Genomic DNA, 27,111 nt, shown 5'->3' with positions numbered 1-27,111 from the left:
CATGAAGCCGAAAAACATAAGTCGAAAAACTAGTTCCCATCTTATACGTCCCTAACTCTGCCTAACATATACTCGTCTTTTTTGTGGTCTGATGGGAGCATTATTAATTCTAGTTAATTTCACAATTAACTTCCTGTTAAAACGAGCAAACTGTAAAACTTAAAATGGACTTTTACTCAAAGATTTTTCGGCTGACTTCTTACCATCCTTCAGCTCCTGCTGTTAAGTGGCAGTTTTGTCTTAAGCTGTTACGCAATATATTTCAGAATATTATGCGTTCATCCCTTTGATCGATGTAGTCATTCTCCTACTTTGGAACTGCAGACCACATGCAATACCATCATTCATTGCCCTGTTTATTGCCTTCATTTCATTTCTCTTTTTACGGGGAGGGACTGCTAGATTGAGAGCCTCTGAGCTGGGTGATATGTTTTTAGGGAGCAGACTGGACCATACAAATGTTCAGCGTCCATGACTGAGTTTCAGCCCAGGTAACCAACACAGCATTCACTTCCCCCACCCCACACTCCAGCCAATGGATGAAACACCTTTCCGAAAATAGAGCATTGTTCGAAGAGTCCGTTTAGAAAGATAAAAAATCTAGCCAGGTGCTGCTTTCCAGATCGCAGCGTAAGAACCGTCTTTTGTCCCAACGGCTGTGCTACGGAATAATGTTCTGTTTACATTTCTAAAACAAGCACTGCTATTGGTTCATAATGTCATTTTATGGAGAGGGCTTGCTTTTTTTGCGGGCGTTCTCTTATTTGACAGCTGCAGAATTGCCTTGTGGAGTGGCAGAAGTCTCCTGCCTTCGTCAAAGCACAACACTACTGGTTAATGATAATGGAACCCGCAAGAGTAGGAATTTGTTTAACCCTATTACTAAAATTTCACTTAACAGAACCCGCAATTTCTACTTCTATTGGCTGGTGAGATTCCTACTCTGACAGAAACTGCCAAGTTCCAGAACGTAAGACTGAAAACACTTGCTGGTAGGAGACAGTGGAGTAAGCACTTGCTGCAAGTACATGGCCAGATGACTGATCAGAAGAGCGTTGCAGTCATGTAGAAGGATGTCACCATTTGCTGATGAGTACAAAGTGCGAGCTGAAATCAAGAGTCTTCAGCCTTGCCGCCGCTGCCTGCTGCATTCACGCTACGCGAGTTTTATAAGATGGGACAAAGTTGCTGATATGAATGTGATGTGAACGCTAAGTTAGTTCACTCCCTTAAGGGCCAGTTGTACGGATTTAACGTTTCACAGCCAGTTAGTTGCATTGATTATGCACTTTGGTGAGCGTTCTGGTGTTCGTAACTATTTTACCATACTCTTTCCGTAATCAACTAACCACTCTCGCAGTCGCTGGTCATATCCACAAACTATTTTCGTAACTATGATTTTATAATGCCCATCCACTTGGGCCAAGGTTAGATACTCCGATTATAACCCGTTGCCAGTTATTAAACATTCATTCAGTGAGTAACCCATGCATTAATCCTTATGGTAAAAAGGCTGACTGCTATGATGACCACTTGTTACCATAATATACAAACGAACCCTCCTCTCATTAATATATCCATGTGCGTGGTGCAGTGCCTTAATTTTCATGCTTGATAAGTAAGACGTTTCCGTTTGCGCGGCATAATAATTAATATGCATTAACATATGGGGTTCTTATCGTCTCCAGGTCACCAGAGATCGGACTATACCATCTAGATGTGTGCTAAACAGCACAACTGACACCGCACACTAGCCTATACTAATTTGCACCTACTATACTGAAGGAAAAGAATAACAACACCAATGTGAAGTTGTGCGACATAAACGAAAGTTGACAGGCGTGTTTCAACATCTGAAAGATGATATCCATTCAAATTTCGTACCAGTCAAATAAGACTGACACTAGTAGCGCCATTTTGAGGAGGCAAATCATGTTTGCTCTAAATAAACGCTCCAACGGTCGTCGTGAGTCGATGTTAGTCACGAAAGCCCTTAAGACGACGAAGGCGCTATTATCAGCACCTTACTGAGTTTGAACGAGTCGTGTAATAGTGGTACGAGAAGCTGAATGTTCCTTGTGCGGTGCTCCTCAAAGACTTGGCTCGCATTTAGCCACAGTGGACTATAGATGGCAGTGGGGGTCATGAGAAAGTACAGTCGCAAGAACTCCGCATTCCAGACTGTCACGTGGCACGATCGAGAGAGAAACTATCATGTATCGCGTATGACTCTGGAGCATCGCACTGCATCTGCAGCAGTAATTTGAGTAGCAGCTCCGAGTCAGACGTCCTGTATCGTGCGTTCCATCTACTCCAAATACAGCCATTTCCGACTTCAGAGGTGTCAAGCGGTAGCTCATTCTAGGACAGAGTGGAGATATGTTGTGTTTTCTGGTGAAAGATAGTCCAGCCTCGGTGCCAGTGATGGCCGTGTGTTGGTTTGATTGAGGCCAGTTGAGAATCTGTACCCAAAGCGTGTGCATGCTAGGTATACTGGACTTACACCTGGTGTTATGGTCCTGGGAGTGATTTCGTTTGACAGCAGAAGCACTCTCGTGCTTATCCCACGCGTCATGGCTGCAAATTTGTACTTCAAGCTGGTGATTCGACCTGTTGTGCTGCTATTCATGAACAGCATTCCAGGGGGTGTTTTCCAACCGGATAACGCTCGTCCACCTACTGCTGCTGTAAGGCAATATGCTCTATATAGTGTTGAGTCTTGGCCTGCTCGAACACCAGATCTGTCTTCAATCGAACTCATAATGGGACGTCATCTGACGATAAACCCAGCGTCATCCACAACCAGCATTGACTGCCATTGAACTGACTGACCACATGCAACAGGCAAGGAACTCCATGCCACAAAGTGACATCCGTTATCAGTACAACAAATCGCATGTATGTATGCATGCTTTGATTCAACATTCTGGCATCATTCAATGATATCCATTATTTACCGGTCTAACTATAAACAATACCTGAATAAAAATTCAATTCACAATTATATTTATTGGAATAAATTTAACCTTCTTCCCTGGCTAAACTGGTTATTAATGTACCAGCATTTCACATTTGCAATGAATTATCTCCCGCTTACATCAATCTACGATTCCACAATGTTAATCAGTTAAATATGTTACCTAGACAAATGTGTTCCCGAAATTTCATTACTCTCCGTTAATTATTTTTTTGGTGTTGCGATTTTTTCCGTCACTGTATAAGCTCTATATTCTTTTTGCATATTTTCCTCCCTGCTTCTCATTCTGGCACCGAGTTTATTGCCCTGTATGATGAAATAGCTACCCCACTTTGTTTCGTGGGCATTCTACCATGGTTAAAGGCACATTCCTGAGCCTAACGTTCCATCTTCAAATGTCTGAGACATCGCCACAGGCTATAAAGGCTCAGATAGCAGGTGAAACGAAAACAATCTCAGAAAGCCAAAGTGTTTAGACTTCTCCTTACAATGGTTGGATCGTGACGGCATCAGTTCGATGTCAGATAGAGAAGTCGTACCGACTTACTTACACTGTTCGTGGTGGGAAAGAGTTGGCGCTCTCTGTTTCGCTTAGCACCAACGACCGCAACTAGTCTAATTTTAATCCTTCTTCTTCTCTGTAAAAATTATTTTTCTGCTTTTGAATTTCTACGGTCGCTCTGTACATTCTAGCATGGTAATGATTGCATCTTGAGAAAACCACACTGTCAGAGAAACAAATTTGGTGGTTTCCTGGGCCCAGTGCACGATATGCTACTGACGGTTAGTGTTTCCCAGGCGACAATTGCTGTTGTTGCGTAAAGACCGTCTTAATGCTGTTTTACATAGTTTCTGCATACACTTGGCAGCGTTTCCAACGAATTTTATATACTCCTGTAGTGGCAAGCGGCGAGCGTGCGTCCTTTGCAGTGTCCCATTGCTCACACACCTTTCGCAGCTGGTTAAACATTGCATCAGTACAGTGAGTCCTTATTCTCTGCTGACACCATCTGTGACACTTTCTTACGAGCTCCAACTACAAAATTTCGAAGGTTCTTCAGAGTTTCTTTCTGGGTATTGTGGCGTAAAGAAACCGTGGCCTCCGATGGTATGTTGCAAAGTAAGTGCATTTCATTTCATTTCTTATTCCTTTTTTCCGTATTGCACTGAAAATATCGGGACTACAGTGCAAACATTGGCGGTATGCACTACGTCTCTTGTTTTTAATGGTTCAAATGGCTCTAAGCACTATGGGACTTAACATCTGAGGTCATCAGTCCCCTAGACTTAGAACTACTTAAACCTAACTAACCTAAGGACATCACACACATCCACACCGGAGGCAGGATTCGAACCTGCGACAGTAGAAGCAACGCGGTTCCGGACTGAAGCGCCTAGAACCGCTCGGCCACAGCGGCCGGCTTGTTTGGAATGTAACATGCTCAATTCAGTCAAGGTACTAGCTGCTGACGACAGTACTGCGTTCCTTACTCTTTACCCCAGTCCTTACATACAGCAAGGATCGATTCTGTCTCAGGTTTGTTTTTCGGGAAGCGTTAATTGACCGTTAACAATGTTACACTCAGTAAGGATTGGTTCACTGAGAAAAAAACCGTCCGGCGCGCATCTCGTTTAGGGGTTCACGATATGCAGTTAATGAGACCCACAACGACGCTATGCTGAGCTATTCCCGCATCACTGTCAACCACGTCGCTCGACATTTGTGTCTGATAGTTTCTGCATTACTCCATTTCCTTGTTGAACACATATACAAATGAGTACTACACCATTCTGCTATTGTGAGGATGTTTTTACAGAAATGTAAATGGAATAACCAACTGAATAGATCATAATTACATTATTATCTTGTTGCAGGCCACCAGAGATCACACCTCAGTTGTCATCAAGAGGCTGAGTGCACCCCGCTCCAGCCCCCCCCCCCCTCCCCCCCCCCCCACATACACACAAAGAAAAAGTCCCTATCAATACCAGGAATCAAAACCCAATGCTCCGCATAGCAGTCAGACAAGCTAATCACTGAATTACGGCGGTGAACGACGTGGGGAATGGTGATTAAAAAATCAATTGGACGAAGAACTTTAAGTCGGTCAGCAGAAACAATAAATTTTCGATCATTAGATAAGTGTGTCCTTATAAGTTAAATTTGAACAAAGTTGGTACAGTGACATAACTACACTTGCAGGGCAAATCTAGAGTCCCCTTACAGTTTCTGTTTTCAGAAGCTCTTAACATAACTCAAACAAATGCCATAAAACTGACTTTACCCTACAGTACGCTACATCGCGGGCTTGAAAACTTTTTTGGCTTACAATAATGGACAGATTTGTGAGCTCAGCGCACTCGTCTAACGGGTGATTACAATTAAAGTTCAACTACTCACAGAGGTCTACTGTGGGCTGTAATTGTCGTACGGCTACGAAACTTGGTAAATATTCCAATGCGTTAGCCCGGAACCGATTAACGCTGGAAAAAAACAATTTGTTCCAACTGTGGCTACCAGGTGCAAATCTGACAGTGTGAATGAAAGAAAGGTGTATAGAAATGTTTCCATATGTAATGGATTTGGAACACCACCTGCTCAGGAAGGCTCAAACAAGTGCGAAAGGCGTAATGTTGCCTTCATTAGTAACCGCCGCTTACGTAATTTGTTCAATATGAGACGTCGACGAGGTGCTGCATCCGTAAAACGACGTGATCAAAAGTTGCTCGAAGCACTTCCGGTAGACTCCGAGCATCGTGTTCCTGTATATTTGCCTCCAGATCAGATAAAGACCGAACGTGTCCCTGTTAATCGCGTTCTTTTAGGTATCCACAGAGCCAAAAGTCACGCAGATTCAGATCAGCTGATCTTGCAGGCCATGCATATGTAAAACCTCTGGAGATAACACGTTCATGGAAGTTTGCATTAAACAGACCTTCCACTCGGCGAACGACACGAGGTGTTGCCCCACCTTGCATGAAAACAGTGGTTTCCACACAGTTCCGCTCTTCCAAATAAGAAATCAAATTCTGTACAAGAAGGTGTCGATAATGTGTAGACGTTTCGGTACTCGTGACAGGCCCTCTTTGTGTATTTTCGTCAAAGATAAACCCACAGAGAAATAAGATGCATGTGAATCCACACCACGCAGTCATATACTGCGAATCCAATCGCTCTTCGTGAACAACATGCGGTTTACCAGTACCTCAAACTGCCCAGTTTTGAGTATTCACTGCACCATGCAGTGTAAAATATGTCTTATTACTGCATAGAATATTGCGCGGCTACGTGGCATCAGCTGTGATCCATGACAGAAATAAAAGAGCAAATTCAGAATCGTGCTGCGGATGATGAGGTTTCAGTTGCTGAACTGTCTGGATCTTGTGTGGACACCATTGTAAAATGGACCTTAAATCTTTTCGCACTGTTGACCAGGGGCTGTAAAATTTTCGTGACCCTGTACGAGCACTATCAATACCTGAGGCACGTGCTGCATGGTCAGTTACAAGAACAGCAACCTCGCCAGTAACTGCCACCGGCGTAGGACATCTTCAACTTCCAGGTGCCTCACAAAGCTAGCCCTGTTTTTATTTTTTTTTTAATTTTCACTATCTTCTTTAAACCATTTAATAACATCAAGCCCCTCCTCACACCTTTCATTTGGCGATGCCTTCTCAATACAGCACTGTAACTGCTGCCGTTCACATTCAACAGATTCACTAACACCGCAAAGTCTTTATTCTTAATAATCACACTGTTCCTTCACGTTGTGGCTTATTAAATGAGGGCGTGGATGTCATACCGTAATACGAACTGTATACATCGCCAGATCTGCAACTGTTGGCTACAACTGTAGCTAATTTTTTCCGGCGTATATCGGTTCCGCATTAACGCATTGGCATATCTACCTAGTTTCGCTGTGTTACGATGATTACAGCCTACACTGGGCCTCCATGAGTCGCTGCACTGTAATTATAATCACTCGGTACAATACTTTTCTTTTAGAAGTCGTTGTCATGTCTACACAGCTACTAGCTATCGGAATTCGTTTTCTGTTTCCCAATTCTTAGAAACATAATAGACAGGAGGAACGATACAAGCTGTAAGATCTAATTTGAGACATAGGAGGAAAATACAAAATTGTGAGCATCTTTACATATGCAGCATAAACAGAGTTTGCAACATTGGGAGCGTCGTGGGTTATAACGTGGTGCTGCTGCATTAAGACTTGACGATGTAATTCTACGTCTAGTTGAAGAACAACCAACGTAAATTCAAGACGCTCGGCACGTCCGGTGGGACCATCTCATGTGACTGTACATTTCACGTTACGTCAAGAGTTGATGCATCCTTATCATCGCCAGAAAGTTCAGCATTTTCACGAAGCAGACTACCCACGAAGATCTACATTGCACCCTGGTTCTTGGAACAGTGTGGGAACAATGCAGAGTTTCTTCGGGAAATGCTGTTGACAGATGAATCCACGTTCACTCGCGAAGATAGTGTGAATATGCATAATTTGCAAACATGGACTGCTCAGAACCCTCACGCTGTTTGACGGGGCAGATTTCAAGCCAGATTTGCTCTGAATATGTGGGCCGGGATCGTCGGATAAGCTACTGGTTCCAAGGGAGTAAAAATCAGTAGAGAGTAATTGCGCAGTAGCGTGACGCATCTTTGCTTCTCCCCTCTCCCCCCCCCCCCCCCACCTACTCTCCACACAAAATTTAAACTCCATCACTATTCACACTTACATAGTATACAAATACACAGTAACATAATTAAACATAATAAGACACATATAATGAACTACAGAGAGGGAAAAAATATAGATCAAAGACTAGTGGCAGTGTTGGAACACTACAAAACGCAATACACACTTAGAAGCATACAAATAGGCAGTGAAAATAGTTTATCAAATTGTGCTATGTTAAACATCAGAATGCATCGTTCTCCAAAGCAGAATAAGATCAGACAGCAATTACCAGTGCTTAACGAACAAAGGAACGAAAATCGTCATAGCACACGGCATTTCGTGATGTTGGCGAAAAACCTAGCAGAAATTACAGCAAGTAAAAATCAACAATTTGTCGGACTGTTTCTCCATCTAGAAAACAAATCAGATTGTAATTATCGTTAATTACAGACAACTGATGCTACTTTTCTTCACTGTAAAGCAACTGCAGGCAATAAGACCACACAAATGAAGAATTGCACTTGACCCACAGTGCTTCATTAAATTGTTATTTGTGCTAATAATTATAGTAATACATTTCGCGGAATTACACTGGAGGGGCATCATACGAAGCAGATTGAGCACGTGCAAACGGCATTATCAGCCGCGGAAATCAAGGGGTTACTTATGAAACGTGATAATGAGGATGAATTTGATTTAATAGTGTGACTATTGTCAACCTTGGCCTTTCAGCATCTCGTTCTTCAAGCTCCACACACTCACTTGTCAGGAGTAAAACTGATGACGACGAGGAGGAACACAATATAGAGAGCATATCTCCAGTCTGCGCCGGTAGTTTAAGAAACAGGTGAGGAAGTGAGTCTGACAAATATATATAGAAAAGGTTGACAGTCTTAAATTCCTGGGATTACAACTTGACTATAAATTCAGTTGGGAGGAGCACACCACAGAACTGAAGAAACGCCTTAACAAATCTGTATTTGCAGTTCGAGTGTTAGCTGACATAGGCGACATTAAAATTAAAAATCTTGCATACTTTGCCTACTTTCATTCCATAATGTATAACATTTTGGGGTAACTCTTCAAGTCGAACAAAAGTTTTCTGAGTCCAAGAGCGTGAGTACGTATTATTTGTGGAGTAAATTCACGGACGTCCTGTAGAAACCTCTACAGAGACCTGGGGATACTACCTACTGCCTCTCAGTATATTTACTCCTTAATGAAATTTGTCCTAAATAATATATCTCTTTTTCCAACAAACAGCTCAGTTCATACATACAATAACAGGAACAAAAACGATCTGCACAAGGACCTAAAAGCACTTAATTTAGTTCAAAAAGGGGTCCACTAATCAGGAACACTCATCTTCAATAATTTGACAGCAAACATAAAAAATTTAGTTACAAATAAAGATCAGTTTAAAAGGAGCCTGAAAGACTTACCAGTGGCCTACTCCATTGACGAATTTTTTAATAGAAACAAATGATGTATTGTATATATTCATACTATTAGTATTGTTATTTCAGATTTAAAAAATGACATATTCCACATCCACGAGGATCCCTTCAGCACGGATCTATGGAACGAAAAACTAATCTAACCTAATCTAAAGGGAAATAAATTACGGAGAACATGTTGAAACAAACTCATCGGATCAGTCCCGTCATTGGAAAGAGTAGCAGAACCAAACGCTCGAATCTCGTTTATACACATGGTACATAACTTTAATCGACGTGTATCTACATCTACATCTACATCCGTACTCCGCAAGCCACCTGACGGTGTGTGGCGGAGGGTACCCTGAGTACCTCTATCGGTTCTCCCTTCTATTCCAGTCTCGTATTGTACGTGGAAAGAAGGATTGTCGGTATGCTTCAGTGTGGGCTCTAATCTCTCTGATTTTATCCTCATGGTCTCTTCGCGAGATATACGTAGGAGGGAGCAATATACTGCTTGACTCTTCGGTGAAGGTATGTTCTCGAAACTTTAACAAAAGCCCGTACCGAGCTACTGAGCGTCTCTCCTGCAGAGTCTTCCACTGGAGTTTATCTATCATCTCCGTAACGCTTTCGCAATTACTAAATGATCCTGTAACGAAGCGCGCTGCTCTCCGTTGGATCTTCTCTATCTCTTCTATCAACCCTACCTGGTGCGGATCCCACACTGCTGAGCAGTATTCAAGCATTGGGCGAACAAGCGTACTGTAACCTACTTCCTTTGTTGTCGGATTGCATTTCCTTAGGATTCTTCCAATGAATCTCAGTCTGGCATCTGCTTTACCGACGATCAACTTTATATGATCATTCCATTTTAAATCACTCCTAATGCGTACTCCCAGATAATTTATGGAATTAACTGCTTCCAGTTGCTGACCTGCATTTTGTAGCTAAATGATAAGGGACCTATCTTTCTATGTATTCGCATCACATTACACTTCGCTACATTGAGATTCAATTGCCATTCCCTGCACCATGCGTCAATTCGCTGCAGATCCTCCTGCATTTCAGTACAATTTTCCACTGTTGCAACCTCTCGATACACCACAGCATCATCTGCAAAAAGCCTCAGTGAACTTCCTATGTCATCCACCAGGTCATTTATGTATATTGTGGATAGCAACGGTCCTATGACACTCCCCTGCGGCACACCTGAAATCACTCTTACTTCGGAAGACTTCTCTCCATTGAGAATGACGTGCTGCGTTCTGTTATCTAGGAACTCCTCAATCCAATCACACAATTGATCTGATAGTCCGTATGCTCTTACTTTGTTCATTAAACGACTGTGGGGAACTGTGTCAAACGCCTTGCGGAAGTCAAGAAACACGGCATCTACCTGTGAACCCGTGTCTAAGGCCCTCTGAGTCTCGTGGACGAATAGCGCGAGCTGGGTTTCACACGATCGTCTTTTTCTAAACCCATGCTGATTCCTACAGAGTAGATTTCTAGTCTCCAGAAAAGACATTATACTCGAACATAATACGTGTTCCAAAATTTTACAACTACTTGATACAGTTTAAAATGCGAAATTAAATATCGTAATAAAAATCGTAGTATTAAGTCAATGAATATTGTTTGCTTCAGATGTAGGTCTGACGTGAGAGAGGAGTTGGCTGAACGGCGTCATAAGAAGAATATCTCTGAAGTAATTTTGCCGGGGAAAGGCAGCTGGAATCTCACCAGAAAAATCTGAAAATGGCGTATGTTTTATCAGACTCAACAGTGTTGCCATTGTATGAAAGTCTCGTCACGTCCAAGTCTGCCGCTAAATAACGCTGCTTTAAGGGAAGCGGAGATAACTGCTGAAAGAGGCACAGAAAGATAACTGTTTTTGCGGCCAAGAAACGCAGAGTTTGTTGAAAAGGACACGACTGTAAATCACAAAAATTCGCTGCCGCTCGGCCGGATACTAGGCAAGTAGAAAGTCAAAAACACAGTTTCTTCGCTTCGCGTCTTAAGAGAGCCCCCAGAGTTTTTTCGATATGTATTGTTCGCAGTAGCGAGAATATTCTTTACGCACAACATTTAGTCTTTTGTGTGCCGGGTTTCTCCCTTTCTTAACTACTTTCGTGACTTATTCTTTGTTAGTCTTAAGAAGAGCTTGTATATAATTCTTCGTGAAATGTTTGCTCACAAACTGTTCTGCACCTTCTGCTTCGCACGCAGTAAAATTTATCTTAACATTAGCTCTTATAATAAAGCACCATTGAAGATGTTTCGATGAAAAGAAAGCGAAACACGTCTAATTTGAACAGAAAGAGGCAAGTCCCTCTCCAAAGTTTTGTCCGGCAAAAGAATACATAGTTTATGACCCTAGTAAATATCGCATACTTAAAATTAAAAGATTGAATTTTAAATGTGGCTATTATTTTACATTGGACGAAAAAATGGATACACTGCACAAAAATTATCAATTAGAGCTGAGAAATAATATTCCTAGTGTGACAGGCAAGAGACAAAAAAGAATCACAAATTAAACGTAGTTTCCTGTTGTACCCACAATTTCTAATTAAATTAGAGTAGGCGATTTGGTATGGATGTTGCCATCATCAGTGTCTTATTTTTTATCTGCGTTACTTATCTTCTCTTCCACATTTGCATGCCTTTGTCGAATGTCTCTTGTCATTTTGCTTGGGTCGAAGATAATGACACTATGGATCTGCTAGAAATACACACACTCTTTCTTTATTAATTCATTAAGCTGAGCTTAAACCGTAAGCGGATAATATTTGTTCCTTTCCTCTGTGACACTCATGATCACGTACAGAACACTTAGAGAAAGACACACCATTAGAGTGACTGTAAACTATTTACTGGTGGATGGAGTTCGCCAGGGACTGAACGTTTTTAATAGAAATAATATCAGCAAAATGGTTTAAATGGCTCTGAGCACTATGCAACTTAACTTCTGAGATCGTCAGTCGCCATAACTTAGAACTAATTAAACCTAACTAACCTAAAAACATCACACACATACATGCCCGAGGCAGGATTTGAACCTGCAACTGCAGCGATCGCTCGGCTCCAGACTGTAGCGCCTAGCGGACCGAAATTCAAACGCAACATATTAGGTGAGCTGAGAGCGCTGAAGTCGGAGTACAGAAATGATGCTATGGACTGCGATCCTGTTGGCGGCCAGTCTCGAGAACACACTCCATCCGTATGCCGGCTGTCACTATCAACTGACGATGGCAGCCTATTCACTTAATCGCATTTCATGTTGTTTGTCGCCTCTTGTATCTTCCTTTTGAAGGATGATAAAACAGAAGTTTCCCCGAAATGCGTACGGATGTTTACCCTATTCATCCAGCTTTTCAGCTGCGCGAGCTTAATATGTTGTCCAAGCTGTCTGTGGCACTCGTACTCACTTAGCAGTGTCTCTCATTAACACCAAGTCGCACTCAAATCCGACTTCATTAACTCCCGGCGCTTACAACGTATCGACGAAAGTTTTGTTGGATGGAATCAGGTGTCAAATTCTGTTGTTGCTCCAATAGATCGAGCCAATGCCCAACGGCGAAGAAATTTCCACGCACGGTCGGTGACTTCTTTGTAACTGGTAAAAATGAAAGGTTCGGTTGTCCCGCCTGCTAGTTTCTGTTATTCTTACCCCTCGTGGATATTACTTTATTGATGGTTTCTTCGCTGTATCTATTAGCTCTGCAGCTAACGTACTCGGTTTCTGCAGTTCCGAAATTACATTGACTTCGTAAGCGATTCAGTGAGTTGTCAGCGCATGTGGTGGTATCTGTCAGTGGTGGTGGACTTCCTGTAGAACGGGAACCAAAGTGTACCACATCTTAACCTGTATACCTCCTTGATGACAAATGGCAGTTGCTATACTAGCTCAAATGATGATTCATCATGACGCAGCCTAAAAACCAAGCAAATTTTATGGGAAACTCTCAAAACATCATACGGTACAGCTTGCGTCATTTTAAGTCTACGCAACAAAATTGTACCTCCTGTAACCAAAAGCCGGCCAGGGTGGCCGAGCGGTTCTAGGCGCTACAGTCTGGAACAGCGCGACCGCTACCGTCGCAGGTTCGAATCCTGCCTCGGGCATGGATGTGTGTGATGTCCTTAGGTTAGTTAGGTTTAAGTACTTCTAAGTTCTAGGGGACTGATGACCTCAGAACCATTTGTTTTAGTCGCTCTTTACATACCTTTTTTTGTTCATTTCGAATGTCACAGACACAAATTTATTGCACGACAATTCCATAGTCCACATACAATCGCATGAGATGGCTCTGAGCTCTATGGGACTTAACATCTCAGGTCATCAGTCCCCTAGAACTTAGAAGTACTTAAACCTAACTAACCTAAGGACATCACACATATCCATGCCCGTGGCAGGATTCGAACCTGCGACCTTAGCGGTCTCGCGGTTCCAGACTGTAGCGCCTAGAACCGCTCGGCCACACTTTACGGCCCAATCGTATGAAATGATTTCATCTGTTTTTCAAACCCAATACTCCGTCACCCTTTGTGGATGTACACAATAAAAATGATATATCTCCATTTGTATGGAGGGTGACGGTATAAATGGTACACTGCTGAAAATGGCAAACAGCCGAAATCAGATGATCTGCGGTAAAGAGAGTTATTGTAGATGGTCCAGTCACATTAATATGACCACCGTCTGAGCTCGATGTCAACGTGCAATAACCACCCACAGTTGGTAGGTGGCACCACTAGCAGTATAGGTTATATAAGGAATGTCGGGGACACACTGTGCAGTTGCTATCTTATGCGAAAACGGAACGATTTATCTGACGTTCAAAAGGGCTTCGACAGTAGCTTTCAGGCCAATGGTGAAAGTACACGTATTTCCGAAACAGCTAAGTCTGAAAACTGCTCGAGTGCCGCTGTACTAAAAAACACCGTGCATGGCAAAAGGGCGCTATCCAATACCGGCGCAGAAGCAACTTTGGTGCATCATGGATGATAGATGATAAGGGTGAACCATGGCTGCGGAAACATGTACAGGCGGACAGACGTGCAGCTCTCGAGCATTTGACACCCCAGTTGAACCAAGGGGCCACCATCAGTGTCTCCTCAACGACTGTTCAGCGAACGTTGCTGAGTATGGGCCTCTGCAGCAGGCGCCTTGTTCATGCACTCTTGCTGACTACTGTTTGTCGGCGAGAAAGGCTGGAATAACCAATCCGATATGGCAAATAGACCTCTACTAAGTGGCGACATACACATATGATCTTTCCAGATGAATCATGTTTTATGATCCAACGGACAGACGGCCGCTGGCGTGTACTGCGTGAAACGCCTGAATTCAAACAGCCTGTAACAATCGTTGGAAGAGTCCAGACCGGAGGAGCGAGCACTATGGTGCCTGGACAAGGTTTCCGTTTCATTCCCTGGGTGTTCTCGTCATTCTAGAAAGCACAATGGATCAACACTAGTGTACATCTATCCTTGGGGACCAAAGCCACCCCTACGTGCAGTTTGTTTTCCCTCGGCTCGACGGCATCTACCAGCAGGACAAAGCAGTTTCATATGGTTCAAATGGCTCTGAGGACTATGGGACTTAACATCTGTGGTCATCAGTCCCCTAGAACTTAGAACTACTTAAACCTAACTAACCTAAGGACATCACACACATCCATGCCCGAGGCAGGATTCGAACCTACGACCGTTGCAGTCGTGCGGTTCCGGACTGAGGGCAGAGCAGTTTGTCACACAGCTCACAGTGTACGTGCGTGGTTCGAAGAATAACACGACCATACTCCAGTGCCCAGCACACTCTCTGTATTTATCCACAATCAAGAATCTGTGGGACCATCTCAGTCGGGCTGTTCGTGGCATGGATCCTCAACTGAGAAACATAGTGCAGCTAGCCACGGCGATGAAGTCGTCATGGCTCCACATCCACGTCGGCACATTCCAGATCGTCAATGACTCTCTTCCTGCACATCTCGCAACGGACCGCGCTGCAAAAGGTTGTTATTCAGGCTTTTAACAGCTGGTCTCATTAATGTGACAGGACAGCATATGACAGCCAGGGTGGACTGCGGAACTGTCCTCCTTTTCTACATACTAGTCCAACGATGAATGATTTTAGAAGATCTTGGTAGTAGAACTCTTCATTTTTGCAGTTTATGAAACATTCCATCTCGAAATTGGCTCGTCGTCATTCTGGAAACTCCTGCTTTACTAAGGTTTCTTCATCGTCTAAGATAAGAGGAAGAAGTCATTGGGCACCATGGTAGAAGAATACAAGGGTGATGTAAAACTCGATAACCTAAAGCATGTCTAACTTTGTCCAGTGTAGGGGAGATGTCGTGGAGCAAAAACACCGTCTTGGACAGTTTCTGCAATGCGTCGTCTTGGCAGAACCTCTTCAGTTCGTCAATAGATTTTCGAGGTGTGCTCCTGTGGCTATGGCAGACCCACAAAATGCGATCGCTTTGTCCCGCGGTAGGTGTTGTTCGCCTTTTTCGTTGGTGATGAAAACAAGTATCAACCGAGTGCTTGTTCCTTTGTTGCTGGGTTATAGTGATACATCCAGCACTACACATAGTGACGGGATGCCTAAGAGTCATCTGCATTAACATGATACCGCTGCAATATTTTCATTGTTGCCACGGTTCTGTGAGTTTTTTTGAAGGGGTATTAGCAGCAACGAAGCCCGACAGACATTACCATGATCAATAGTGTAATATACTCTAAGATAAAAAAAACGATGCACCTGGACGGATTTATTCGAATGGAACCGAAATCGTAGATTTGAAGTACATGTGCAAACAAATGATTACAATTTCAGAAAAATTGGATATTTTATTCAAGAGGAAGAACTTCACAAATTGAGCAAGTCAGTAAAGCATTGGTGCACCTCCGGTTCTTACAAGCAGTTATTCGGCCTGGCATTGATTAACAAAGTTGTCGGATGATCTGCTGGTGGATATCGTGCCAAATTCTGTCCAAGTCGCGCGTTAGATTGTCAAACTCACGGGATGGTCGGACGACCCTGCCCATAATGCTCCAAACGTTCTGAATTGTTGGTCCGGCGAACTTTATAGCCAAGGCAGGGTTTGTCAAGCACGAAGACAAGCAGTAGAAACTCTCACCCCGTGCGGGAGAGCGTTATCTTGCTGAAATGTAAGGCCAGGACGGCTTCCCATGAAGGGCAACAAACAGGGCGTAGAATATCGTATATGCTGTAAGGGTACCCCGGGTGACAACCGAAGCAGTCATGATATGATAGCGGATGGCACCCCAGACCATGACTCCTGATTTTCGGGCCGTATGACGGACAACAGTCACGTCAGTATTTCACTGCTGTAGGGACTGACTACAGACGCGTCTTCGCTAATCATCGGGGCTCATTCCGAAGCAAGACTCTTCACTGACGGCAGCTCTGTTGCAGTCAATGAGATTTCAGGCCAACGTCTGTCGGACTTCGTTGCTGCTAATACCCCTCGAAAAACTCGCCGAAGCGTGACAACAATGAAAATATTGCAGCTGTGTGATGTCATGTCATGTCATGTCCAGAAACGTTCCGGACACTGGTGAGATGCATCAGATGTAGGAAGTATGCAGAAACCCCTTCCACATTCGCAAAGCACTTAAAACACCTCAACCATCACCCCACTAACATAGTCTTGGACATGAGAATACCAATTCACATGCTCACAGACACACAAACACACACACGCACACACACACACACACACACACACACAGAGAGAGAGAGAGAGAGAGAGAGAGAGAGAGAGAGAGAGAGAGAAAGGGTGGGCGGGGGAGAAGGAGAGAGAGAGGGGGGGCAGGTAAAATATATCACTCACAAACACAATTTCCACAATTGGCAAAAATAGTCAGTAGTTCGCAACAAGATTCTAAACGTAACATGAAGAAAAAAAATTGCTCTGAGCACTATGGGACTCAACTTCTGAGGTCATCAGTCCCGTAGAACTTAAAACTACTTAAACCTAACTAACCTAAGGACATGACACACATCCATGCCCGAGGCAGGATTCGAACCTACGACCGTAGCGGACTCGCGGTTCCAGACTATAGCGGCTAGAACCGCACGGCCTCTCCGGCCGGCCTAACATGAAGAAAACGTGTGTTCATATCGTCAGGGCTGTGCCAGTAAAATCTCGAAAGACTGGAAGCAGAAGTGCAACTCTTAAGCAAGCACAAATGTAGAGCATCATCTACAAATGATTAGCCTTTTACGTTATGGAAAGTCAGGAAGTGCCAGAACGCTTTCTTACCTGCAAGCACTGTCTAACTTGTAAAGCAAATAATTCGTATACATTTTAGGCCACTGATGATGCGTTTTGGCTCCGTATAGTGGTCTCGTGGTTTGAGGCGCCATGTCATGGATTGCGCGGCCCCTCCCCGCGGTCCGGCCGGAGTGTTCGAGCGGTTCTAGGCGCTACAGTCTGGAGCCGGCGACCCCTACGGGCGCAGGTTCGAATCCTGCTTCGGGCATGGATGTGTGTGATGTCCTTAGGTTAGTTAAGTTTAAGTAGTTCTAAGTTCTAGGCGACTGATGACCTCAGAAATTAAGTCGCATAGTGCTCAGAGCCATTTTGAACCTCCCCTCGGAGGTTCGAGTGCTCCCTCGGGCATGTGTAAGTCTAGGAACCGATGGCCTGAGCAGTTGGGTCCCTTAGGATTTCACACACATTTCAACATATTTTTTATGTGTTTCAAAAAATAAAATCGAAGGTTTACGGCATGATAAAACTGATTTTATTCAGTTGCACTTAGACGGGCCGAGTCTGAAAATTATCAGCATAAAATTAATTACGTAAGTTTACTTTTTTCGAGACAGAAAATAAAAACTTTATGTCTACCTCCAGCAAGCAATCAGTAACCCCTTGACTGTGTGTCTCTGAATCGTAAACTGTAAGCTAACTCTGTTGACATCTGACATGACACGCGGCAGGGACGGGCGAGTGACGTCGGCGCACCCTGTGTTGCAGTGGCGGTGGTGGTGGCGTTCTTCATCTGCTGGGCGCCGTTCCACGCGCAGCGGCTGCTCGCCGTCTACGCCTACAGCTCCGAGTCGCTGCGATCGTCGGCAACTTTCGTCACCATTTACCAGGTCCTCACCCACATCTCGGGCGTCTTCTACTTCCTCGGCACCGCCATCAACCCGCTGCTCTACCACATCATGTCGCACAAGTTCCGGCAGGCGTTCAAGGTGAGCTCCAGACACACGCCTCACTCACCACTAGGGAACAGAGTCCGGCAGGATCGTGCTATTGTTCCATTACTTGGATGACAGAATGAGGGTGATTACGTACCTCCAAGGCCACCTGCGAAATAGTTCAAAATTCATTTTGTTGTTGTTGTTGTTGTTGTTGTTGTTGTTGTGATTTTCACTCCGAAGACTTGTTTGAATGCATCTCTTCACGCTAGTCTACCCTGTGCAAGCCCATTCATCTCTACATGACTCCTGTGACACATAACCATTTGAACCTGCCAGCTGTATTCATTTCTTGGCCCCCTCAAAAACTTTTAGCCCCCACGCTTCCCTCCACACCAAATTGGAAGTTCCTTGATGACTCAGCGTGGTCCTTTCAGCCGATCCTTTCCTTTGGTCAAATTGGGAAATAAAGATCATCTCCCTGATTCTACTTTGTATGTCCTCACACTTTTCCGCAGCTCCACCTTTCAACAGCTTATATTCTCTTCTTGTCTAAACTGAATATAGTCCACGTTTCGCTTTCTCACAAGACTGTACTCCAGACAAAGAAGTTCAAAAAAGATTTCCTAACATTTAAATTTACATTCGATGTTACCAAATTTGTGTTTTTCAGAAATAATTTTCTTGCTATTTTTTTTATTGTCCGCCCCGATAGCCGAGTGCTCAGCGCGGCTGTCTGTCACGCCAAGGGGCCCGTGTTCTATTCCCGACTGGGTCGCAGATTTTCTCCGCTCAGGGACTGGGAGTTGTGTTGTCCTCGTTATCATCATCATCATCGGTGGAAGGCAACGAGGAGCCACCACTGGAATAACTTCCCTAGACGCTCATGCGGCGGACCTCTCTGACGAGGCTTCCGCCATGACAAGACCAGTCGTAAGCCAGAACACTTCGACGGTCGTCAGCTATTTTGCTGCCCAAATAACAAAACTCATCTACTACTTATAGTGGCTCATTTCCTAATCTAATTCCCTCAGTAGCACCCTTGTTTTACATTTGTTCATTCTATTTTTTTTGGAGATGGTGGGGGCATTAATCTTGATTGGTTTCATGCGACCCGCCACAGATTCCTCTCTATGGTAACCTTCCCTTCTCAGAATAGTACCTGCAACCTACATCCTCAATTATTTGCTGGATGCATACCAAATTCTGTCTTTTACAGTTGTTACCCTCTGCAGCTCCATCTAGAACCACGGAAGTTGTTCCCTGCTGTCTTGAGACATGTCTTATCGTCATGTCATTTCTTCTTGTCAGTTTTTTCGGTATACACCTTTCCACGCCGATTCTGCGGAGAAGCTCTTCATCTCTTACCTTATAAGTCTACCTAATTTTCAACATTCTTCTGTAGCAGCACATCTCAAAGCTACTATTCTCTTCTGGTTTTCCAACAATCCATGTTTAGATACAACAAATTGCTGTGTTCAAAACTTCATTCTCAGAAATTTCTTCCTCAACTAAGACCTAAGTTTCATACTAGCAGACTTTTCTTGGCCACCAATGCTCATCTTAAAACCTCTTTTGAAGACACTATCCATTCCGTTCAATTTCTCTTCCAAGTCCTTTGATGCATCTAGCAGAATGTCATTTACAATCCTTAAAGTTTTTATTTCTTCTCTTGAACTTAACTCCTCTAAAGTTTCCTTTGGTCCTTTACCACTAGCCCAATGAACAGATACAGTAACACCGGGTATAGGCTACAAAACTGTCTCTCACCCTTCTCAGATACTGATTGCGTTTCATGTCTTTTGACTATTTTACCCGCCGGCTGATTTCACTGAAAGGTGTATATAACATTTCACTCCCTGTGTTTTATGCGTGCTACGTTTAGAATTTCAAAGGGTGTATTTCAGTCACCATGATCAAAAGCTTTCTCTTGATCTACAAATGTTTCGCTTTGTTTATTCTCTTATCTAAGGTAGGTTGTGTGGTCAGAATTACGTTTTGTGTTCCTACATTTGTCCAGAGCTCAGACGTAACTCCCGAGAGGATGGATTATACCATTCCTTCCATGCTTCCGTAAATAATTTGCGTCAGTATTTTGCAAACATGATTCATTAAACTGATAGTTCGGTAATATTCGTACCTGTTAGCACCTGCCTTCTTTGTAATCATAGATTTTTAAAGAGTTATGTTCTGTGACTAATACCAGACACAGGAAAATTATCTTGAATAGATGGCGTATCTGGTGTATGAAACACGCAATAATATGTAATCCAGAATGTAAAATGTAGTTCCTAGAATAAATATAGTTTTGATAAAGTAGAAATTATCCAGACAACTGGTAAGTGGCGTGTGGCGGTGTGACAGAGTACGAAGAAGTAGGAAAGAAAGATAAAGCTTTAATGTACTTTCGACGGTGAGGCCATGAAAAACGGAACACGAAAGGATGAGGAAGGATATCGGCCTTCCGACAAACCTAAATACGAGACCTAAAATATGTCGTACTCACGACAATCATGACAGGCTTCTTTTTTGAGGGTGGGGGGAGGGGGTTTGCGGCCATTAGTGTGCAAAACAGTTACGGTCATAGACTAGTGTTGGGCATTCTGAATCATGAGGCTATGCGGATAAATGTAAGAAAATCTCAGCCCATGTGCCCAACTCGGTCGCCATACCGCGGGATCGTTGGTAGACAAGTCGTGCACAAGCGGGAAGAAGCGTTATTGTGAATAAATGTAATCCAGAGAGTAATCATCCAGAAGGAAATAAAAGGTCTAGTGTTAAAACACATGAACTGTAGTTACAAATCTTTCCGCTACCTGCTTTATACCATCCACCAGGCCAACTAGCGAGATCTGTTATAAATTTCAGCAACTCCTTACATTTAAAAACTAACAAGGGTATGGGCCTCCGTGAATCAGTCTTCTAAGTCGGAATATAATACGTATTAGCTATTTATTAATTTATATAACCTAACTATTCAAGTAATTATGTAGCCTAATTATACATAATAATCGCTGAGCCTCCATTATATAATTAGTTTTTGGTAAAATTGGAGATTTGGAGCTAATGTTAGAAATGCTGCGAAGAGATCTGAGTGCACGGGAATTTTCCCCTTCAGTATCAACAATCGTCCACATTCTTGAATGATGAGCCACACTCTGTTACCACAGAATGAAAACTAATTCCAGACGCTGCAACTGCTTCTCATCCTTCCAGAAATTCGGAAAGTTAGAAATCAGTAACATCATCATCATCAACATCACCATATTATTCTGTTTTTGGGAACCGCAAAGAAAACCACTCGTACCACACTTGCGAGGGAGAACGAAAGAAATTCAGCTTGTCATCTTACTTCAGCAACTCATCTCCATCTTACAGGAGGGAAGAGAAAACTGCATTTTAAGAACTTGCAAAGAAAGGAGGCCAAGGATTGCAGAAAGGCACTGGACGTACAAGAAAAACCTTCAAAACCAGAAAATGATTCATTTTTATCATCACCCGAAGCTGTGTCGGTAGAATAAAACATATCTTGTGGTTTCTGAAACATTAAATATTATGATCCTAGATTTGTAGAGGAAAGGTAGTGGATCAGGTGTGATAACTGCAAGGTGTGGTTTCGCGAAATTTGTATTGTGGTTGCTCGTCGTAACTAATTCCGCTGTGGCAAATGCGTGTAACAACCAATGGAAGAGTTAAAAAGTGCAATCTTCCATATCGTGTATAAATGTGTGCCCGTTTACAGTGATTCACGAAACTCCATTGACGATTGAAATAACTCTAAGACTTTAAACTTTTCCGTTGTTAATAAATATTTTATATTTAGCTATTTTCAATGAAGAAGAATAGATGCTGAAGCAATGTACCTTTACCGTACAAAATGTATAACTATGATCTTTTCGTCATAACAGTTTAACACGCGTAATAAAATATTTCGGTCTTATAAACTGACATACGACCGGGAGAGCAGTGTGCTGACCACATATCCGCAGCCAGAGACGCCTGTGGTCTGACGATGACACGGCGGTCGGACGGTACCGTTGAGGCTTCGTAGTCTGTTCGGACGGAGATTTAATAAGATATTCACTCGATCACTCTTCATTTGATGCTGCGTTACTGAAGACAACGTCTTTGCATGTCATTGTTTACTAATACACTCGTTAATATGGAAATCACTTTAGTTTTTTTTATTAAGAACATTCAATAGTAATTAAATGATCATGAATGATTGCGTTTTGTATGGAGGGAAAAGGAGGGTTGATCCTACAATTACTATCACCAATTGCGGCAACTAAAATGTAAGTAATTTTTATACTTCGTCACTGAAAGATACTATAGCAAAGACTATGGACCATTACTATACTTTGATTTTGTCATTCAAACAACGTTCGCTTTTACTTTCACAAAGCGAAGTGTCCGTTCTCATATTCAGTTTGACGCCCTTTCGTATAGTCCTCAAATCCTATTATCAGTTACTGGGCATGTAATAGAATTTAATACTGAGCACTACTTTTTCTCGCGCACACAATTCCTTAGATATTCTTAGTCAGTGACTTTACGGCAAAACTCTGACCCGCATAAATTAACTATAGTCAATTTTCTTGCAGTTTAACAAAAGTGTCCTGATTCCTTCCTTAGCGTATTACACGGAAATGCCAGCCAGCTACATTGCACGCCTCTGCTACATAGACTTATTCAGAGCCCAGAAAACAAGACAAGAGAGCTAACAATACCCGCGCTTGGTTTATATAATAGAATTCAGAAACAAAAGTAGCCTCGTTAAACCCTCTTTGATTTTCCTGAAGCGCTACTTTGTTGCGAGCGTAATTCTGATGAGAGATTACATATCGATAATTTAATTAAAACTTTTTCAATGCCATTAATTATTTGCGATATTATATATCACGTCTCCCCCATATGAAAATAAGCGAGATAATATTGTTCTCAATTAAAAGAGCGGATCTACCTATCAGCAGTACAGCTTGCACAGTGACTGTTCGTAGGAAGTTTAAAAGAATTGGATACAATGGCCGAGCGGCTCCGCATAAGCAACGCATTTCTGTAACTAGTGATAAGCGATGATTGAGACACTGCAAACAGGGACGCCTCTGAACTATCGACGATTGGAAACGAGTGATTTGGTGTGATGAATCACGCTATACGCTTTGCAATCCAATGGCATGGTTTGAGATTGGCAAATGCCTTGAGAGCGTTATCTGCTGTCGTGTGTAGTGCCAACAATGAAGTACAGAGGAGGTCGTGTTAAGGTATGTGCGTGGTTAGTGTGTGGTCCTCTTATTGTGCTTAAATCAAATACGGAAGGATGCGAACACTTTTCACAGGACTGTGTACTACATACAGTAGAGAAACAGTTCAGAGACGATGATTTTATCAGCATGACAATGCGCCCTGTAATATAGCAGCACCTGTGAGGCAACAGTATCTGTACAAGAACATTCCTGAAATGGACTTGCCCGTCCAGAGACCTCACATGAAAGGAATGGAACACTTCTGAGATGAGTTAGAACGTGACTTCGCTCCAGACCCAGTGTCCAACATCAGTACCATCTTTCGTTAATGGCCTAATCCCGTTTTTCATGACGGTGGTATACGGTGATCTGATGCACTTCCGGTCACACTTCTGGGCGCGGGTTTGTACCGTCGTCCTGCCGAATGCGAATCCAGTGGGCTCGCCACTGCGCCACCTCGGTCGGTGGCAGCACTGGTGAGCGCCGAACAGCTGACGCCAGCGTCACGAAATGTAGACACAGCTTTTGTTCTCCCACTCGGCGCGAGCGGGCAGACCACGCCATTATTGGCTCCCATCCTGCCAACGAACTCGTCCCCACATGACAAATACAGAAAAATAGGTCACGGCCAGACAGTACCAGAATTGGTTTAATGGACATCAAATGTCAATTTGCAACGCTGTTGCTAGGTCACAAAAGATTCCCTTCTGTAGTATGGTAGTAGTTGGAAAGACAGGTAACGGATAGCACTAAAGACACTGGAAAAGCCAGTAAAAAAAATCATTATTTTTGGAAACTGAAGAAACAAATCGATTTTTTTATTGAAATACCTTTCGTAGCTGGACAGTCTGCTTACATAGAATCTCTTCGCGTGTAGATAATGCTCATCTTTCAGTTGTATTTTTACCAGTGAAGGCAAGACATTCATCTGAAGTAAGATTATAACTCAGCGATGTTCAATAATTCTGTAATAAAACCCACCTTAGCAATTGCAGCGCGTTAGTCATGTGTATTCTGGAGCTTTTTCGTGGTGAAAGAACAGATATCAAACTTGTACGCCTATTTTTAAGAATCTCCTCGATTTGATAAATGCATTATTTGCGTATGTCTTCCCTGTGGTTATTTATGAGCTTCTAGCACGACTACCGAGTAAGGTTGCCAAAGTGTTTGAGACACCGGATTTTTCTTCTGAAGGAGCTTGATTCAAATCCCCTTAATAACTTGTTAGTACTGGTTATGCTTAGTTTCCTTAAATCTCTTGAGGAAAATGTCAGAGTGGTACTCTAAATAAGGTAACGGTCGACTTTCTTCGTTTTTTTGTTGTCCACTTCAAAATTATGCTCCATCTGCAATGATCTTAACGTTAGCAAAATGTTAAGCTCTGTCCTTCTCACATTCCTGAACGTGCAGGGAATGAGCATTCATATGCGCAGAATAGAAATTTTGTCGCCAACATACTAGTGCATTCACGCCAAAAGTCAAAGTGACCATGATTTTCCGCTAAGTGATTTGCAGATTGTGAATGTCAATACATTGTTAGCAAAAACAGGTGCCGTGTTATGAATTATGTACACAGGATTCACAGGTATCTTAAAAATTTGCATTCGGTATCTGGAATGAACTTGGATTGAAGCTTTAGAGAGATAAACACAGGAGCATTTCGCTTGTTTGCGACGTCAAAGCTCAGACAGCACTACTTTTCTTTAAAAGGATAAACAGATGATAAACATACTTTGGATTTTGTACTGCACCTGATAGTATTCACGAGTCTCTGTTGCAATAAATTATTCTGCGGTAATTTCGCAAAATGGCTTCCTGGGACGTGAAAATGAAAGTGTCCCGCAAAATTTCGAGTTGGCAGTCATAACATGCAGCAAATTACAGATTTATCGCCCTCTGAAATGTTTATAGGGACTAAATTCTTCATTTTTTTTTTACTTTTTGGGCCAATCTTTTTAATCTTTGTTCGTCCTTAGGGAAATTAAAACATTAACCTGAAACAGTAATTCGTCAGACTACAGTAACTCTGTAACTACTTAAAGTAAGCACATTGTTTTGGAAATCTTAATAATACGAAGGAAATAAATTAGGCTGTCATATTTATCGTATCTGCAGGTCACCATTGTATAAGGGTAGCGTTCCTGATTAATAAGGCAAGTGTTCTAGACTCCTGGGTTCGATTCCAGTGGCTGTTTCATTTTGAATTAAAATCAGTCATGGCATCACTCTTGCAACGAGGGCGGAGGAACGACATGTTCGGGCACCGTCTTGACCTAGAGGTAGGAAGCTAGCATCTAAAAATACGGAAGAATCAACAGACTGAGAATGCGGAAGGCAACAGAAACCACTGTGTTAAAGACAGATCATATGTATTCATTAAACATGTGGCCTATAGTTGAAAAGGTGTAATGATGGTCGCCCCGGTGTCTTTGAGGGGACTGCAAGGGGAAGGTGATCATACTGAATACTGAATAACAAACTAATCGGAGCGTGGAATATCAAAGGATTGAACGTGGTAGAGAAGCTAGAAAATCTGAACAAGGAAATGCAAAGCAGCAGTCTAGATGTAGTGGGGTCAATAAAGCGAAACGGGAAGACGATACGGATTTTTGGTCACACGAATATGTGGTAATATCAGCAAAGGCAGAAAATGATGTAACTGAAGTAGGGTTATTTCTGAATTTGGAAGTACGGCAGAGATAGAGTTACTGCGAACATTTCAATAACGGATTATTCCTATCAGAATTGACAACAAACCAATGCCAGTAACAACAGATCATGCATACATGCCGACATTTCAAGTTGGAAGGCGAACATATAGGGAAATAATGTAAGAATACTGAAGTGTAATTCACTATGCAAAGAAAGATGTTAAATTAATATAGTGGGTGAATGGAACAATATAGTGAAAGAAGAAGAAAATGACAGATTTACAGTAGAACATGGGATCGGTGGCGAGCATGAGAAAGGAGGAAGACTATTTGATTTCCACAATAAGATTCAGCTAGTAATATCGAACATGCTATTCAAACTTCTACATCTACATCTACTGCTACATAAATATTTTGCAAGCCACCGTAGGACCTATGTGAAGGGTACACTGTTCCGCTACTAGTCATTTCCTTTCCTGTTCCACTAGCAAACAAAGAGAGATAAAAACGACTGTCTATATGCCTCACCCTGCCAGCGAAATCAGTTATGTATATTGAGAAAAACAGCTGTTGTGTCACACTTCCTGGAGCACTGGTAACGACACCCTTGTCTCTTATGAACACTCGCCACCGAGGTCAACATACTGGATTCTATTAACTTGTCTTCGAGCTACTCACGTATCTGTGAACCTATGCCATATGCTCGTACCTTTAACAACTGCAGTCAGGACTCTGCCTGTTGCCCTTCGTCCATAGTTTGCAATATATCATGTGAGAAAAGCGATGAGTTTAAAGCAATGGTGGTTCATGGACATAAGCTGCTCAGTCTTAAAAAATTTTATTATGTTCGAACTGAAAATATGTTCAAGATCCTGTGGCAAACCGATGTTAGGAATCTGTAATTTTGCAGATCCATTCTTTTA

At 42.7% G+C, this 27,111-nt stretch overlaps 1 protein-coding gene across 1 annotated transcript in view; it reads left to right on the top strand.

Moving 5' to 3' along the window:
• LOC126336935 (pyrokinin-1 receptor-like) overlaps positions 1-27,111 on the top strand; it is an 896,681-nt gene that overhangs the window by 843,772 nt on the left and 25,798 nt on the right. The window contains exon 4 of the mRNA XM_050001110.1: positions 18,125-18,345. Coding sequence (XP_049857067.1) covers positions 18,125-18,345 — 221 coding nt within the window. The remainder of the gene's footprint in view (positions 1-18,124; positions 18,346-27,111) is intronic.

The sequence above is a fragment of the Schistocerca gregaria genome, chromosome 2 (assembly GCF_023897955.1).
Source record: "Schistocerca gregaria isolate iqSchGreg1 chromosome 2, iqSchGreg1.2, whole genome shotgun sequence".
Classification (NCBI taxonomy): domain Eukaryota; kingdom Metazoa; phylum Arthropoda; class Insecta; order Orthoptera; family Acrididae; genus Schistocerca; species Schistocerca gregaria.
Note: the sequence above shows the minus strand (reverse complement) of the source record. Positions and strands in the feature narration are given on the sequence as shown.